The 17,354-nt window shown below is 51.4% G+C and overlaps 7 protein-coding genes across 7 annotated transcripts; 4 read left to right on the top strand and 3 right to left on the bottom strand.

Annotated features, from left to right (window-relative positions):
• Nucleotides 1–2,626: 2,626 nt before the first annotated feature.
• Nucleotides 2,627–3,106, top strand: AUEXF2481DRAFT_26089 (uncharacterized protein; the record flags this gene model as incomplete). Its single annotated transcript, XM_013491860.1, has 1 exon — nt 2,627–3,106. One exon carries the CDS (start codon nt 2,627–2,629, stop codon nt 3,104–3,106), a length of 480 nt encoding a protein of 159 aa, XP_013347314.1.
• An 822-nt stretch (nt 3,107–3,928) lies between these two features.
• AUEXF2481DRAFT_104998 (uncharacterized protein) lies at nt 3,929–7,479 on the top strand. Its single transcript, XM_013492228.1, has 2 exons — nt 3,929–4,248; nt 4,304–7,479. Exons 1-2 carry the CDS (start codon nt 4,082–4,084, stop codon nt 7,353–7,355), a joined length of 3,219 nt encoding a protein of 1,072 aa, XP_013347682.1. The 5' UTR covers nt 3,929–4,081; the 3' UTR covers nt 7,356–7,479.
• A 295-nt stretch (nt 7,480–7,774) lies between these two features.
• On the bottom strand, nt 7,775–8,865 carry AUEXF2481DRAFT_1669 (uncharacterized protein; the record flags this gene model as incomplete). The annotated part of the gene is made up of 5 exons (XM_013491709.1): nt 7,775–7,997; nt 8,054–8,252; nt 8,309–8,453; nt 8,578–8,673; nt 8,725–8,865. 5 exons carry the CDS (start codon nt 8,863–8,865, stop codon nt 7,775–7,777), a joined length of 804 nt encoding a protein of 267 aa, XP_013347163.1.
• Nucleotides 8,866–9,542: 677 nt separating this feature from the next.
• Nucleotides 9,543–11,592, bottom strand: AUEXF2481DRAFT_26086 (uncharacterized protein; the record flags this gene model as incomplete). Its single annotated transcript, XM_013491859.1, has 4 exons — nt 9,543–10,982; nt 11,009–11,414; nt 11,481–11,516; nt 11,576–11,592. The coding sequence occupies 4 exons, from the start codon at nt 11,590–11,592 to the stop codon at nt 9,543–9,545; spliced, it is 1,899 nt and encodes a 632-aa protein (XP_013347313.1).
• A 221-nt stretch (nt 11,593–11,813) lies between these two features.
• AUEXF2481DRAFT_1667 (uncharacterized protein) lies at nt 11,814–12,360 on the top strand (the record flags this gene model as incomplete). Its single annotated transcript, XM_013491708.1, has 2 exons — nt 11,814–11,989; nt 12,045–12,360. The coding sequence occupies 2 exons, from the start codon at nt 11,814–11,816 to the stop codon at nt 12,358–12,360; spliced, it is 492 nt and encodes a 163-aa protein (XP_013347162.1).
• Nucleotides 12,361–12,496: 136 nt separating this feature from the next.
• AUEXF2481DRAFT_26084 (uncharacterized protein) lies at nt 12,497–14,774 on the bottom strand (the record flags this gene model as incomplete). Its single annotated transcript, XM_013491858.1, has 2 exons — nt 12,497–14,179; nt 14,232–14,774. The coding sequence occupies 2 exons, from the start codon at nt 14,772–14,774 to the stop codon at nt 12,497–12,499; spliced, it is 2,226 nt and encodes a 741-aa protein (XP_013347312.1).
• A 489-nt stretch (nt 14,775–15,263) lies between these two features.
• Nucleotides 15,264–16,738, top strand: AUEXF2481DRAFT_378272 (uncharacterized protein). Its single transcript, XM_013492227.1, has 2 exons — nt 15,264–16,477; nt 16,531–16,738. Exons 1-2 carry the CDS (start codon nt 15,592–15,594, stop codon nt 16,644–16,646), a joined length of 1,002 nt encoding a protein of 333 aa, XP_013347681.1. The 5' UTR covers nt 15,264–15,591; the 3' UTR covers nt 16,647–16,738.
• Nucleotides 16,739–17,354: the final 616 nt, after the last annotated feature.

Here is a 17,354-nt window from a genome sequence, read left to right as displayed (position 1 = left end):
CCCCTAGGGCACTTTGATCGTGGTAAATGTCGTCCTGCAGATCATCATGCCCAGCATCTTCTATACCACATTCAACCCTACTACCGCCCATCTTCTCATCATGCAATGCTTCAGATAGAGACTACCCTGCGTGGCTCCTGCATGCTCCTGTCAAAACTGGCCAATCCTCGTGCTCTTTGCTCATGTGTTGACGAGACAAGCAAACGTGCCTCCACGAATGTGCCTCTCGAATGATCCTTCAACCAAAATTCGGAAGCCACCATTACAAATTTGGATTCCTGCAGGCAGCAAGCCTATCTGCGTCTCCGCCACAACATCCCGTATCCGGTTTTATCTTCGTTGCAATGCGCGAAGACGTCGTCTCTCCACGTTCTATCAGGAACCTGACAGTTTAGTCATGTATTCTCTGCACAACAGGTAGATAGTGGTGGTCTTGCATCAACAGTGATGCATCAGCGATCGAGAGTCGATAGTCTTGGGCTTTCGTTGTACTCACCGACAACAACCCAATTATTCCATTTGTGCTGTGCAACCACGCAGCACCTGACAATTGATGTACAACTAGGCTGCTCCTGGTATGAGCACCAGTGGTGACAAATCTACCAACGCCCACCCAGAGCGAAGGATCGTGCTTTGCACACATAATCGAACATGGCTGTAATACAGAATCTCGACATGTGCTTTGTGTGGACTTTCAACAGGCCAAGAACTCAAGTGTGACACGTCTTGTACGAGGTACTGTCCCTTGATAGGTCAAGAAGTCCACAGATGGCACTGCAGGTACTGCATTCCTCCTGCCCTTCTGTAGTTGACGACATTACCTACTTCCAGCTTTCGATGTCTCCTTCGGTAAGATACGATGGGACTGTCCTTTGCATATTTTTTTTGTGAGAGCATGAACAAAGGGAAGCTCAATGCAAGTACACGATGGTGCGGCCAGGGGTGCATGACGGAGGCTGACAGGATAGCAACTGCTTTGCTTGTTTGAGCAGACAGTCCTCAATCCCTGTCACATGTAAATAAGATCTCCTATTTTCAGAACACTAACAGATTCAAGGCAACCTATTCCAATCATTGAGGTTTCTTGCTTTGATTATTATTCGAGCGTTCGACAATTCTGTTCAAACAGAAAGAGTTGTCGTGGCAATGTATTCGCGAGATTAGACGGGAGAATGGCTGTGCAAGACCCTCAGTGTTGCGGGTTGAACGGCCGGAGCTTAAAGGTAACCGAGGGCTAGGACCAGACGGTGGAATAGCCTTGATGATAAGAAGCCCATCCAACACGACGAAGGATTGTCAATAGCGAAGACGACTGCTAGTGAGATCATGTCGGTACACGCACGATGCATTTCTCTGCCCCTGTTGTGGCTTTGGTCGAGGAATCCAGTATGTGCCGAGTTGGAGGCCTTGTTGAATGATGATTCTGCACTCAACTCTTCAGTGTGCTTAAGTTTGTCACTTCCGTCCTGTCTCTATGGCCGCACGTAACGATGAAATGGCGGTCGGAAAGCACAACCAGTTCCAGTTCGGTTGTTCTATTCGATGAGATACGTCGAAGGTCTACTCCACAGCATCCGCGCTTTATCGAAACGTGACACTGTGCAAATTTCATAACTCTGGTAACCAGCCTGAGCACACCGAGAGGTCATAAATTGACGCCAGAAGTGCACATCATACACCAGCGTCGGCTAGAGGCTTGGAAGGATTGGTTCCTGTTGATCTTGTTGATCATGAGCAATCCAAATCCGGTTTGGCTTCTCCCACCCTTCCAGACTTGCGGACCTCAAGCAGATTGAGTCCTTTCGACGTGTCCCACGGCTTGCCGGGCAGAGACTCGAGTCTGGACAGGCAGTTGTACCTATTGGAGCCTGGTCTCCATGATAATCACAGAAGCAGTTTCATCGTCTACAGAAGAAAGCTAAGGCTCCTAGTCTGCTGTAATTGCATGACGAGTGCTGCTTGGAAAGTGGAGTCAGGCTGCTTGACAGTTGATTGGGCCGTTTTGCACTTCCAACGGCGCTAATCGCTGGAGTAATCTTAATTCTCGTGGAGAGACTAAACAAAAGATCGAGCGCGCGCCCTCTCACTCGTGTTTGAGACCTTTTCGAGAATCCGTTTCGACATCTTCCACCCCTACAACTCGTTTCGCGATACGGCTTCACTCTTTCAGCCGTTTTCTGCAGTTCATTCGTTCAAGTTGAAAAGTCGATTGCGTATTCGAGGTATGCACTCCGTAGCGGCCCCCCCGCGTTCCCCTACGTTGAACACCAACCACCCAACCATCCCTTCAACTGTCTCGACGCGATCTTGCGAAGGGTCGCGCTTTGCAGAATGCACCACCAGCCCCGGATTATCAACACGCACACGACTGGCACGCTGACATGTTCCCGCTTCAGCATCCTGAAAACTCCAATCCCATCAACATCACAACGGTCCCAATCAAAAAAGAAACCACCGCTCGTACCTGGATCTTCCATGACGCCAAATCTTTAAACCTTCTCGCCTTCGACTTTTCAATACTCACACTATACACTCGTTCGTTCCAACAACAATAACAACAATCACCATGGCCAGTATAATGAAGCTTGTCGCTCGTGACAGCTACGACGAATCGTATTCTCCCACAATGGCTGCTCTTCTTATCGCCCTTGTCGTCCTTCTTATCATCGCTCTTCTTTGCATCGTCGCCCTCTACTTCATGCGCTGGAGAAAGCGTTCTATCCACGCCGACTCTCTTTCTTTTGATGACGAGGAGAAGTCGTCAGCATCACCTGCGTCGCGTCAACACCGTGTCACAGTCCGCCCTCACGAATCCATCATCGTCTACCAGGAGAAGCAAAGCCTGATCGACAACTCTGAAGCTCCGCCATCGACCAATTCGGTGCCAGAAATTCGCATCCATTTCCCTGAGGAGGTCGACAACTCTGGCAAGCGCCAGTCTGGCAGAGTCGTTGTTGTGCGGGTTGGTGACCACAGCATTGGTCTCGAGCCCGTTTCTGAAAACCTTCCTCCTTACCAGAAGAGCGAGTCGGATCGTTTCCAATCCCTTGATCTGGAGAGGATAGGTGGTCTCAAGGAGAAGAGCGTCGGGGCTCGCTACCAATAGTCGATGATGCATGGCATCTTTTCACATGTTCAACGACAACTATAAAAGTAATGACCCACTGGAGTTGCGCCTTCCATTGCCTTCTTTTTCCTTGGATCCGCTTCAGCCTTTTCTCTCATTCCAATCTCTTACATACGACCTTCGAGCCGGATACGTGCGCGAACGCTCCATCATCCCCACAGCTGCCGCTCATGGTACATATTCCCTTCTTCGACTGTCAATTATCTCCGGCATGGTGTCAACTTCTTATCGATGAGCCTAGAGCTGCTCCACAAAGCCTGGACTACGACATATCGAACATTGTTAATGATTTTTTTCTCCTTTGACGACTACCGCAGCTCTTTGCTCAGTCGCGCATTTGTTTTCCACACGCTCCTTCATCAACCCTTCCCGTATTTCTTTCTTTGTTTCAGCGTAGCGGGGCTGAATTTCTCTGGTGTTTTGATAGAGTGATCGACCCTGTGTGGAGTCGAGCCTCTTTGTTTAGGGGATTGAATGTTTCTTTTCTCAGGCTTGACCTGTACGATTGTAGTGTGTTGGTGTTCGTATTATTACCTACACATTTCGTCCACTCATAGCGCGCGCTTGACCTATGGTCGAGCAGCAGACGCAAACAATGAAAACAAGGGTCTCAACCCGATCAAACAATTGCATGTTCGTTGTGCTGACGTGTAACTTTCATGAGTTTGACCTTTTCGGCCTTGACTCTGAATTGTGATGTGGAGGTCAAATCAGAAATTGGTCAAAGATTTCGATGCACAAGATTAGAGTAATCTCTCGAAGCAGAGCTGTGTTTGAAGAGTCGAGCAATAAGATGAGGTTTCGGATTCCACGGAAGCTGATCGAGGTCAAGCTTCCCCTCCACAAGGTCCACCCCTCAATTTATTGCTTCCTCCGAGTTTGCAGCGACTGGACTGTTTTCTTCTCCTCTTCAGTTCTAAACCCACCGATGCCTAGGCGGTAGCTTTGAATCCAATGTCAGCAAGCGATGGGACCGGTATTGCGGCTCACTTGACGGGAGGAGCAGGAGAGCAGCAGGCTCAGATCCCAAAGACGGAGACGTCCAAGGATGTGCAGAACGAGCGCCGTCAGTCATTCAAGCGCCGCCATGGTTTTCTTGTTGCCTTCTTTACTCTGATTTTGTATGCCCTGGTCTCTCAGTCGCCTGCCGCTGCCCTCTTACTTACAACGACGCAGACTATTCCACGTCTTGGGCATTTTCCTCTTCCTTAGCGGCTTCCTCCTGACACGCCTCGTGCTGGACCACAAGTCCGAATGCGCCGTACCTCCCACTCATCTGGCCTCGTCCTACACACCTGGCTCACCCATCGATGGCTGTTGGCATCCCAAATCCTTCGACAAGGCCGTCGTCATCATTGTCGACGCTCTTCGCTACGACTTCACCGTGCCCTGGTCGCCCAAGCACCCGCAGCAAGCCTCTCAACACTTCCACAATGCTCTGCCTATCTTCTGGGATACTGCCGTAGCCGAACCCGAGAATGCCTTCCTCCTGCCCTTCATCGCCGACCCGCCTACCACCACCCTGCAACGTCTCAAGGGGCTGACGACCGGCACTCTTCCCACTTTCATTGATGCTGGCTCCAACTTCGCAGGCACTGCAATTGAGGAGGACAACCTGGTCGCACAGCTCAAGGCTGCTGGCAAGAGGATAGTACACCTCGGTGATGACACATGGCATTCGCTCTTTCCTGGATACTTCGACCCTGAACTCACCAGAGCCTACGACTCCTTCAATGTCTGGGATCTGCACACGGTCGATAACGGCGTCAACCATCACATCTTCCCTCTCTTGCACTCTTCAAACACATCTTCTTGGGATGTCATCTTTGGACACTACCTAGGCGTCGACCACGCTGGCCATCGCTACGGTCCCGATCATCCTGCAATGGCCTCCAAGCTTCAGGACATGAACGCCGTATTTGAGAGGATGATCGCCGAGCTTGACGATCAGACCTTGCTAGTTGTCATGGGTGATCATGGTATGGACGCAAAAGGCGATCACGGTGGAGAGTCGGACGACGAAGTCGAAGCCGCTCTTTGGATGTACTCCAAGAAGGGCTTGTTTGGCCGTCGTGATAAATCCGCCGCGAAGCCTCCAATCACAGCCAAGGAGAGGCCGGTGGCTCAAATTGATCTGGTTCCTACTCTGTCTTTGCTTCTTGGTCTGCCCATCCCCTTCAACAACCTTGGTCGCCCAATTGAAGAGGCTTTTATTGGCAGAAAATCTGATGACTATCGAAATCTCGCTGAAGTAAGTCACTTGACTGCTGCACAAATCCACAGATACCAAAAGGAATACTCCGCCGTTCGCAAACTCGATTCGGCCTCTACACTGCCCCCTGAGACCCTCTGGGAGGCGGCCTCTAAGGTCTGGGATGAGCTTGAGAACACGAAGAAACCTTCTCTCAATCTCTGGAAAGCAGCCTACTCTCAGTTCGGTGCCTACCAACATGAGAATCTGCGTGTGTGCAAGAGTCTATGGGCCCGCTTCGATCTCGCCAGCATGGCGATGGGTATCATATTACTTTCTGGTGCACTTCTCACCATCGTCATCTTTGCGAACGGCTACAAAGGAGATCGTGGTGAGATCGCTTCTAGCCTCTGTATGCGTGGTGTGATCGGCATGGCCGTCGGAGCTGGCGCAGGCCTTCTCCTGACAGGACTGACTCCTGTCTCCTGGATCAATTCTGTCGCATTCTTCTCAGGAGCGAGTGGTATCCTAGGCACGCTCTCTTGCTTTGCATCTGCACCCTCGAAGCTCCGTGCCCCGTTACCCACCTCTTTTTGGGGCTGGATCTGCACAATTCCACCGGTACTCCTCTGCATCGGCTTCGCTTCCAACTCGTTCACCATTTGGGAAGACGAGATTCTGCTATACATGCTTTGCTCCATCGGCGCATTGATGCTTGCGTCTTCCTTGCGCCTACAGAACCCTCAGGAGCGTCTGCTCGGTTCTTGGCACTCGGTCTCGTTCATCGTTCTTACTCGGCTCGCATCTCTTTCTCGCCTCTGTCGTGAAGAACAGATGCCATTCTGCAGATCGACCTACTATGCTTCCGCGACTTCTTCGACCTCAGCTTGGTGGCAGCTTACCATCCCCTTCATCATTGCTGTTATCCTGCCAAGTGCCATACGCGACTTCTTCGCTCGTACGAAAAACTACCAAGGCACAGCTGTACTGTGGTTGAGTATCGCTTTCCGTGTGGGACTTGTCTTTTCTGCAAGCTACTGGATCCTTGATGCAGCTGATGACAACGAGTGGATCCCTCAGATCTCTAGCGAGAATCTGAAGACAATTCGTGTGTTCATCGCGCAAGCCATCCTAGGTATCGCTTGGGCTGCTGGTTACAGCGCGTACCTCTACTCTGCTCCTTTCCTGGGCGTCGAGACCGAGACACCAGCACCTGAGACGGAGCTCATGGATCCTACGGACCCCACTTCGGCCATGTTTACACCAGTCAAGCCACAACAGCGCAAGAAACTCATTATCCTTGGTTATGCCAACACTCACGGCACTAGATACTTCCTCTTGCCCACTATCTGGGCGCTGGTACTTCTCCTTCTCCAAAAGCCCATGGGTCAAGGTACGCTTGCGCTATGCTTGCTCAGCATTCTCAACCTGCTTGAGATCATCGATGCCAATGATTTGCGCAACTCTCCATTGGGACCTGTTACCTTGGCTCTGATGGCTGGCTTCTACTTTTTCAAGACGGGACATCAAGCCACGCTCTCCTCGATCCAGTGGGAATCCGCATTTATCCCGCTAAAGACCATCAAGTATCCTTGGTCGCCCATGTTGGTCATTATGAGCACATTTGCGCCGTACATCCTCTGTGCACTTGCTGTTCCGACAATCGCTTTCTGGAAGGTACCTCCCCGTACCCCGGGCCTGATTGATCAAGTCGCCAAGGCACTTGCTACTCATGTAGTCTTCTACGCTGCTATTGCTCTTGCGACTGTTGTTGAAGCAGCCTGGCTGCGTCGTCACTTGATGCTTTACCGCATCTTCATGCCCCGCATGTTGCTTGGTGTTGTAGTACTCGTAGTTGTGGAACTAGTTGGCGTTATCGTTGGTCTGATAGGTATCAGAAGCAGCATTCGCAGTGTAGCAGAGGTGTTTGGATGGGGTCCTCTGGTTGAGGCAACACCTGTCCAGGAGATTCGGCCTACCACTACCGAAGCAGTGGCTGAAACAGTGGCGGTCTCTGAGGAGACCAAGAAAGAATAGATCTCTGCATAGGGTTTTCATGAATCTGGGTGGGATATGACTCATATATAGACTTTAGCATACGCATTTTTGTTTTCAATTAGAGCAATCCGATTTTGAAGAACTTTATAAAAGTGCATGGCACATCTGTATATCATCGCGACACGAGAGACGACCATTAAGTCATTCAAGACCACCTTCGCTTACAAGGCCGATGAACTCGTCGAGGGTGCGTTCTAGATAATCGTAAGTCTATCTAAACTTGTCGTACGACTAATAGTTCAGCTATTACAAAAGCAGGAAGATATAGCAAATGCGCTTTCTAAAAGGGCAGAACTTTCTTGCCGCAATCAAGAAAAACATAATAAAGATTGCCAATAAGAAGCTTTTCTAGGTAATCTGCCTACTTCTACTTTTAGATTATCTTTCTCATATCTCTCTCATGCTGTATTCAAGCCATTCTGTTGATAACAGAGCTCACACATCAGCTCGTATCCAACAGCAGAACCATTCAAAATGACATAATGCTCGCGGGCCAACTTCTTCATCAGGCGCGACAAAGCCATCTGGCGCTTAAGCTCATAGTACACGCCCATGAACGCAAAAGCATCCACAATCTCAGTAGTCAAGATGATATTGCTGCGATCACTTCGATCAAGATTCCTGCATTGTTTAGGAATGGCTTGAAGCCATGCTCGCGGACGACATCTTGAGCGTACATAAGAGCGGTGTTGCGGTCGAGCATCGCGATCGCCTTCATGAGCCAGGCGTGGCGCTTGATGAGGCCGAAGCGAGGCAAGTCGGCGAAGAGCTCGGGCGGGTAGGTGTCTTCGATTTTCTCGACGTAGAGCTTGACTTGATCGATGAGGTCTTGAGCAGGGACGATGCGTTCAGTCAGGGGTGGAATGTTCTTTTCGTCTACAGCGATGGGAGGGCCGGCTCGCTTGAGGAATCGGCGGCGGGAAGGAGGAAACCGCGAGTGCCATCGTAAGCATTCTCAGCAGCGCAAAGCTTACAGTCGCAGCGGAAACCGTAATTTTGGAGTGCCATCTTGACTTCTTCGTACTTGCCATCGACATGCACATAGGCGAGGGTAGGTTCCGTATCCTTTGGAATGTCCTTTATGGATGTGCATCTGTGTTATGCCAACATTAGGCTCTCGGAAGTTTCGCTGTTAAATCTTCCACTTTATCGCACTATCAAGGCACGATGATTGGCAGAATTGTTACATTGATGGTCTTACTTTACTGAGAGCGCTCAAAGGGAGCTTGCAAGGAGGGTATGCTTGAGCCATGATGCTCTGGAAAACACCAAGTGTCTCCTTTCTCGATCTCGCAGCCTGCCCATGTGTCAGTATATGGATCATTCCAGACTCAGCAGCATGCCATACCTCAACCGTGAAGGCCGCAACCATCCATGCGCGAGTGCGATGGAAGTCCGGAAATTGAGAGCGCTTCTTGCCCTTTCTGGATGCAACAAGGGCATCTAAATCTCTTTTCATTGCGAGGGTGTGGGCGATTGCTAGATTCATTTTTGCTGCTGGTTGGAGAAGATTGAATGTGGAAATGTACGAGCGCAGGATCTGAGTTCTTACAACTATGTCAACTGGAGGCAACAACGAGTGAAAGTCTGGTGTTAGTAAGCTGCGAGCATCATCTTGATTGTGTTTCTGCATTGACTTACAAGCGGGTTGCTGCAGAGCAAACGGACAAGCTCCAAGCAGACGCAAGGGTAATACACGATTAGGCAGGTGCACTGCCTACGACCGATCTGATCCTGCGAGCGCCAGTCACAACCAACCATTTCCGAATTGGTCTCTATCGTGGGGTGCAACTTCTGTAAACGCAGGTCATTGCACTTGCCAGAACAAAAGAGCTTGCCAAAGAAGAGTGTAGTGATTGCTTCAGGAGGATTGAGAAAAGAGAGAAGGATAGAACCGCTATAAACACTTTCCATGCTTTTCCACTACCCTTTTGTAGTGAATGGTTTCTTAGATCCCTGTAGTTTCCCAGCCATGATTTCCCATTGTTCCATGCGCCATCAATCCTTGAAAAGCGTCTTTCTCATGTATTCTTTCGCCTCGAGTGTGTTACACAGTCGTGTCATTGTTCGTCCGCGAGGAATCACATCATGAGCGTTCTAGGCATCGAGTCCTGCTTTGAATCTCGAGGGCTGGTTTTTCGCGTCTTGCAAGCCCTTGCCGTCTTCCTAAGAGTCGCCGGCAAAGCTTGCACCACGACCTCTGGGTGCGTAGCCACCTCTAGGAGCAAAACCGCCACGTTGGCCACCACGAGAGTAGCCTCTGCCACGACCACGACCACGGAATCCGCCACGGTATCCGTTATCCACGTTGGCCTGGCCGAATGTTTCGAAGTTCTTCTTTCGCTCCTCGGTTCTGAACTCCATGCCTCCCATACGTCTTCCATCATCTTGAGCTGCCTGTCTGTCCTTGAGCTCGGATGAGATGTTGTCAAAGAACGAGCTTGACTTGTTATAAGTCGCGCCAGGAATCACCACCTCACGCTCGGCTTGGGGAGCCTCAAAACCGTTGGAAGCCTCGTTCTGGGCCTGCTGAGGCTCGTCGGCGGTAGGTGTACCCAAGGGAGAGCCCGTAGCGATGGCCTCTTTTACCATATCCTGCTTGTTGAACTTGGCGTTGCTGGTCTCGAAATCGAAATCTGCCGATGGTACCTCGACTGGCTTGACGAGATCACGGTTGCTGGGACGTCTTCCGCCATGACCTCCACGATGTCCAGGAGCGAAGCCACCAGGGGCAGGCTGGCGTGGGTGTCTTGTTCTGTCGTCAGTGCGCATGTCACCAACGCGCTTTGTCAAGTTGTCGATACCTGCGTCAGCAGGAGCAGCGGATGAAACAGGAAGCTTCGCCATAGCAGCAGCCACTGCAGCAGCTGCAGTTTGAGTAGCGGTCTGTTGTTGTTGAGCAAGGTTGCTAGGTGCGTTGCCAGGCTTGGCGTGCAAAGGAACCAAAGGAACGGCGACGCGAGTGTTCTTGGGACCAGTGGGGGGCTTCGATTGCGACTGAGCAGGTGCGGTGGCGGCAGCTACATCAGGCTTTGAGTCGACAGGAGGAGGTGGCGCGGTAGCTTCGGTGCCTTGCGTCTTGTTTGCGGAAGACGTGGGCTTCTGTTCAGGGATCTTGGGAGGGAAGGCGGCATTGTCTTGGGCCGATTCAGTCTGCTGCTTAGCAGGAGCCGAGGGTGCTTGAGTCTCGGGGGATCTCTGTTGCTGAGCCTGAGGCTGTTGTTGCTGTTGTTGTTGCTGTTGCTGCTGACCAGGGGGGCCAATAGGCTGAGGAGGGAAGTGTCCAGGAGGACCTTGAGGACCCTGAGGACCCTGGGGAAAGCCCTGTCCAGGAGGAGGGAACCAGCCGGGAGGAGGAGGACCGTAGAATTGCGGAGGAGCGCCGGGGAAGCCATGAGGACCTGCTGGGGGACCGAAGCGGGAGTTGGCCTGGGGCGGAGGAGGGTATCCATATGGAGGGAAAGGTGGGGGTTGTTGAGGACCCTGGGGGCCCTGGGGGCCGCGCCACTGCTGCTGTTGTTGCTGCTGGTTGGGTTGGGGGAAAGCGCCCTGAGGGCCGGCTGGTGGTGCTTGGGGAGCGCCAGGTGCGCCGTGAGGTCTTGCGGCCTGGACGAATCAATGTTAGCTTTGACTCTGGTAGGATTGGGTGAGGGTCGAGCGAGGTTGTATGGGCTCAGAAGGAAGGCAACGGAAAAGGTCCACATGGTTTTGCGCTCTTGGACAATGACAAGAAGTTTACATCCGGAATGTTGCATCATAGCGATTACGGCTAGGTCGAGCTGGAGAGATTGACTTACACCGAGGATAGCGGGGTCATTGGGCATCTGAGGAGGCTGAGGCTTGTTCTCCTTGGGAGGCTCGACAATGGTCAGGTCCTTGACATCGCTACCACGGAAGACAATGTAGTCGTAGATCTGGTCATTGGGCGGGATCTCGTCGTCGGGGTTGCCGCGACGGCCTTCGGTACCGAATGACTTGACATTTTCCAAGGCGACTGTCGAGTTCTCCGAGTTGATCTCGTGTAGTGTTCCGACGTATCTGCGCAGTCGGCGGTCAGCCTGTTTCTGTGATTGATCGGCCAACTATCCACCTCGAAGCACTCACTTGATGTCGCTCTTGGAGATGAGGGAGATGCACGATCTGTCCTCAGTGTTAGCTAGCTTGCTACACGACAGGACTCGATTGACCGAGCGGCGCACCCGATGAATTCGGACATGGTGTATGAATGGACGATCCGAGCTTTGTATTCAGGCGGAACGGAATAATGCAGAGAGAGAAGAAGTTGGCTGCTTGTAGACAAAACAGGAGAATAGCGACGAGCACCAACTCACTTCCAGCTGCGTCGCAACAATGATGCTCGCGGGCGCTTGGACCATGCGCTCTATCACTTTGCTTCTCCACCCCTAGGTACCTACGTATACACTCACAGACGACCTCATGGCCGAAATGCAATCGTCAACGGATACTACTACTGTGTTCCAGAGGCTGGATGGATACGACTGGGATCATGACAATGAATTTCAAGCTGCTCTAAGTTCGATTTTGAGATCCGCTTCCACACCGGAGCAGACCGCGCATTTGACCGTGAGAGCCCGCTGCTACTATTACACAAGGTATCACATGTTGAAGGCGCCGTCTGTTTGGCTCGTCTCTTACGTCTGGTGGTAGGAAGTTCAGGACGCCTGTCAACTTCGAGGCCTATCAACAATGGCTTCAATCTCAAAATGATTCTGATCCTGAACCACAGCCTGCAGCATCATCCGAAGTAGCTCATCCTCCTTCCATGGGAGAGGCTCCTCCTCCAGCCTCCTTTGCAGAGATCTGTGCACTCATTGCGGAAGGTAAACCAATCCCCGGTATCAAAGATATTCCCGATACCGTTCTGGAGGGTCAAGGTACTCAAGCACAAGCACCTCGACGTAAGAAGCCGTGGGAGAAGGATGCACCTGCTGCACCGACTCCATGCTGGGCAACAAGCAACTAGATGGCCTCTTGCGCGAAGAACCATTCATTATCACACAATCACGCACACTACAAAACATCATTCAAGAATATCTCGGAACGGGCTTCGTATATGCATGTCCCTCAAACCAATATTTAAAGCTATGTCATTTACTTATTCACAGCAAAGCGTCCAGCACTTTGTCCTGCAGCCTGTTCAGCTGCCCCTTCATGAGTCTGACGCCGAATTCTAGAGCCATGTACTTTTCCTTGTAGTCAATCTCTGACTCCTTCATCTCCCTGACTTCTTTGATCATTTCATGCGCTCGAGCTTCTGCATCGTTGGGATCGACCTGCTGCTGACCGATCTCAAGCCCAACGACACAAAACTTTCCTCCCACTCCGCCAAATCCGGCAGACCAAGTGACATCAAATTTCTCTCTGACCATCTCAGCATGTTCATTTGGCCCAATCGGTTCTTCCAGACCATGCTCTCGTATCGCGAACCGCTGTACGGTAATTTCTTTCTCTTTGCACGGAGTTGCAGATGCAAAGCCCAGTTGTCGAGAGACTCCAAGCCAGCTGGTCGCCGCTATACGCAAAGCATCATCACTTTTGTTATCCGAATCTGCTTTTGGTACGTTGAATCGTTGGAGTATCGCATCGGATAATCTCATCGCTTCTGGGCCCAATAATCTGTTTGGTCTTCCGGACAAGTCTGCACGTAGAAGATCATGGGCGAGTACTCGCTTCAGAGCTTCGTACGCAAGTCCTACTTCGGGCTCAGGGTTGTGACTCTGATGGGCGGCGGGCGTTTGTGAGACATGCCGGCTTCCCGATTGCGACCAGTCAGATGCTGCCGGCTTTGTGTCGATATACATCAAGTCCTCTGATGATCGATCAAATTCGTCATGTTCAGGCACTGATGGTGTAACAGGTAGGATTGGCCCACCGGTACTTTCTGGCACTGTCAAAGATAGACGCCCACGCTCTGGTCGACGGGGAACATCTGCGTCAGAAGGTTTGGAAATCTGGAACACTGGTTTGTGCAATGGTTTTGTATAAGCATTTGGCCGTAGCAGATGTGACTCGGTATCGTACGGCATCAACGATACAGCTGGAGTGCTCCTTTGGGAGGTTGACCTTTCCGCATTCGGATCTGCTGGAAATGTGGTATATGGTCCATCCTGAACTGATCGGTTACCGGGTGGCCGACCTCTGGCTCGAGCATTTGCAGCAGCAGCGTTGTTCCAAGCAGAAGAAACCGCAGGACCATGCTTTCGTCGAGATCGGGCGCGAGATGATCCAGGGGTTATGGCCGACATTGGCTCATCGTATGCCGATAGACCAGGTGCCCTGGGCTCGAGGGCTGACATCGGATGCGGCGTGAGCGGGGTGTCGTTAGAACCCTCCAAGTGCCATTGAAGATGATTCGAAGGCCGGGCAGCTATGGCAGAATGTGGGACTGTTCTCTTTGGTACTGCACTGGTAGTCGACGTGGACGCCCACATGTCGTTCGTAAAGTTCTCCCCAGGCCTAGCACTCAATGGAATCGCAGATGCGGTATAAGACGCCTGCGGTTGCGCATACAGCGTTTGTCCCTCGAACGAGAATGACGTCGTAAGCAATGGCTTCTTTGGGGGGACTGGATCTTTCTCAGGCGTCTCGTTTCTCTTCCTGCCCCTTTTGGGACGGAAGGAAGGGTCCAAGGCTCTGATGGCAAGATCTTCGTCAGCCGGAACACCATCTCTACCTCGAGCAGGGTGAGGGTCGTGCGGTGGGGGCAGATCTAGGTAGTAAGTGTGTTTCTTTCCAAGCAGGTACTCGAAGAAGGCGTCGACATGCATTGCACGCATCCAGCGCTAGACGAGAGTAAGTCGGAGGAAATATTGGAAAGTCGACATCATCACGGACCTTCAGTCTGACAGAATACTGCTGCACCTTCTGAACACTGCCACCTTTTTCTACTGACGGAGGCTCAACTCCCAGTTCTAGAGCTAGTTGAGTCCATGTTTTGATCTCTTTGCTGTCGAACCTTCGAATGAGCTCCCACAGCGTGAATATACTGAAGTCCTTTCCATCGCTACGAGGCGGTGTTTGGAAAATGCGTTTCAGGTCAGAGGTATCGATATCCAAGGGGAAGTACGGATTACAATAAAGAATGAAAGTAGCATACACGTCGGCTATGTTTTCTTCCGACACATCGCGTTGAGGCAGAGCACGTTGCATAAGCGGTGCCGACGAACGAGTAGGCAGGGCTACAATGTGTCTTGGAGATGCAGAAGTTGAGTCATGTGGCAGATCGCTATCAGCAGCACCCGTGAAGAGCGAATTGGGTGTCGCGTTGGCTGACTCCATGTCATAATCATGACGGAGACTGTCTTTATGGACATCAGATGAGGCCGGAGAGCTGCCAGCGCTCTCCATGAGGTCCTCCGACATGTCTCTATGCGCCATCTTCACTCTTTGTTACGATATCTTCGCCGAGTCGCGGCAGAGCTTGAAGCAGCTCCGAGCTCGGATTGTAGCTGCTAGGAGTGTCGCGTACCCGAAGGTCGCCGGGCGCCCAGGGGCCGAGGAAGACGTGCAAGAAAACCGACGTCGAGGCCGAGGGTGAAGTAATGGACACTGGCTTCCGGTTTCTAGACGTGACGTCTAACTTAGTCGGCTTTTGCGGTTTGCGAGAGGTCGAATAACGGGTCAATTGACTGATTCTGGCCGTCGATGATCTCGAGAAAAGGGGGAATGCGAGATATGCAGTCAAAAGTCGTGGCTGATTTTGCTCCTTCTCGCCCTAAACACTGATTACATGCATGCGCGACACTCAAACACAATTATGTTGTTCAATCTTAGATTCTTACAGCCGTACCATAAAGATCATATGATCATTCTCTGGATCCATGGAGATCTTCGAGCTCCGGAACATCTCAGAGCATCTCAAGACCCTTCTCTCCGGCCAAAGAAGACTTAACAGTCTATTGACAGGAGTTCTGTCAAGACCCTGAGCAGTTGCCGATCGCGTTCACATGTGGGGAATGCCAACCTCGGCTCCTTGATCCTCTCAAAGGTAAAAGCTACACCTGACGCACCTGGATACAATAACTTGATTCAGGCATAAGAGCTTTCCTTTCTTCCATCCTCCCCTATCCAATTCTCGAAACAGTGCTGTAGCTCTCACGAAACATCCACGATACATTTTTTTTTGTTCTTTACTAGAACCAGCAGCTGCTCTTGAACACTTACGCCTCTGCTACAATCACTTTCACCTTTGATCATGTCTCAATCCATTGCTGTCAAGGACGAGCTGCAGAAGTCGACGGCCACTGCTCCTCCAGATGCTCTCGCACAGCAATCTGATAATGTCGCCCACGCTCTGGCTGGCTCAGGTGGTGGTCTCATTTCCATGGCACTGACATATCCTCTGATCACCTTGTCAACACGCGCCCAGGTCGAGTCCAAGAAGGCCGACACCAACGTCCTTGAGGCAGCTCGCAAAATCGTCGCACGCGAAGGTGTTCGTGGCCTGTATGCCGGTCTCGAATCTGCTCTTTTCGGTATCAGCGTCACCAACTTTGTTTACTACTACTGGTACGAGTGGACCCGTGCTGCATTCATCAAGGCCGCAAAGACAGCCAACCGCCCCAACCCCAGCAAGCTCAGCACTGTGGAGAGCATGCTCGCCGGTGCTCTTGCCGGAAGTGCAACCGTGCTTCTTACCAACCCTATCTGGGTAGTCAACACCCGCATGACTGCTCGCAAGAACGAGAGCGATGAGACTGCCCTCCCTACCGAGGCAACCAGTTCCAACCCCAAGAAGAGACTGAGCCCGAGCACCATCGGCACACTTCTGTCCATCATCAAGGACGAGGGCTTCATGAGACTGTTTGCAGGTGTCTTGCCTGCTCTCGTGCTCGTCATCAACCCCATCCTTCAGTACACCATCTTCGAGCAGCTGAAGCAGTCTCTCGAGAAGCGTCGTCGCGTCACACCCAAGGACAGCTTCTACCTTGGTGCTTTGGGCAAGCTGGCAGCCACCAGCATCACCTACCCTTACATCACAGTCAAGTCCAGAGCCCACGTTGCTAGTGGAGAAAAGGAGGGCATGTTCGACAGCTTCTCCCGCATCCTGCGCGAGGAGGGCTGGGCCGGTCTCTACGGAGGTAAGATATGATGATGAATCCAAGCCTTGTAATACGATACTAACGTTCTTCAGGTATTGGTCCCAAGGTCACCCAGAGTGTCATCACTGCTGCATTCCTATTCGCCTTCAAGGACGCTCTTTACAATGCAACCATCAAGGCTCGCAGAAGCATCGCCCAGAAGGCATAAATAACTCGCCACTAAAGTAGCATGTCAAAGACACCGGAAGCACGAAGCAGACAAGCAAGGCACCGGAAGTGGAGACGATAGCAGCAAACTTGCATGATGAAAGTCACGAGTTGAAGAAGTTGATGGATGATGAGACGAGGAAGAAGAAGCAGAAGAAGCCGCGCAAAGTAGTTTGGTCACAATCATGGAGTTTCACAGTTTTTTTATGCTCTTTTGTAAATATACTTACCAATTTCGAATTCAGTCCCTCGATCTCGTCGCCCAAAACAAATCCCCCTTGACATCATCCCAATCCCTCTCACAAGCCACCACAGCCACAAAACTAGCCTTACTACCACTCAAACTAAATGACTTCAGAAAAAAACACCACGATCCACCAAGCTCGCAAAATCGACGACGAGTTGTTCGCTTGTGCGAGTGGAGAATTTGCGCCATGGTACAAAAGTGCTCGGGGCGTACATGTTGTGGTATATCATATCGACTTCGTGGAGTTGGCCGGTGGGGCTTTCGTCGTCGGATGCTTTATAGATAGTGTTAGTTTCGTCTTTCGGTGGAAGTGGAGACTGAGGGACATTTACAATCGATATCGATGGGATTGGCGATATAAGACATGATTTTTATGACGATTTATTTGGTCGAGGGATTTTGATGGCCGTGAGGGTGGAAGGATTGCGACCGGGCCGCCCTGCTGATTTTCAAGACTGACGA

The sequence above is a fragment of the Aureobasidium subglaciale genome (genome assembly GCF_000721755.1).
Source record: "Aureobasidium subglaciale EXF-2481 unplaced genomic scaffold scaffold_2, whole genome shotgun sequence".
Taxonomy (NCBI): Eukaryota; Fungi; Ascomycota; class Dothideomycetes; order Dothideales; family Saccotheciaceae; genus Aureobasidium; species Aureobasidium subglaciale.
This window is presented reverse-complemented; position numbering and strand designations above follow the sequence as displayed.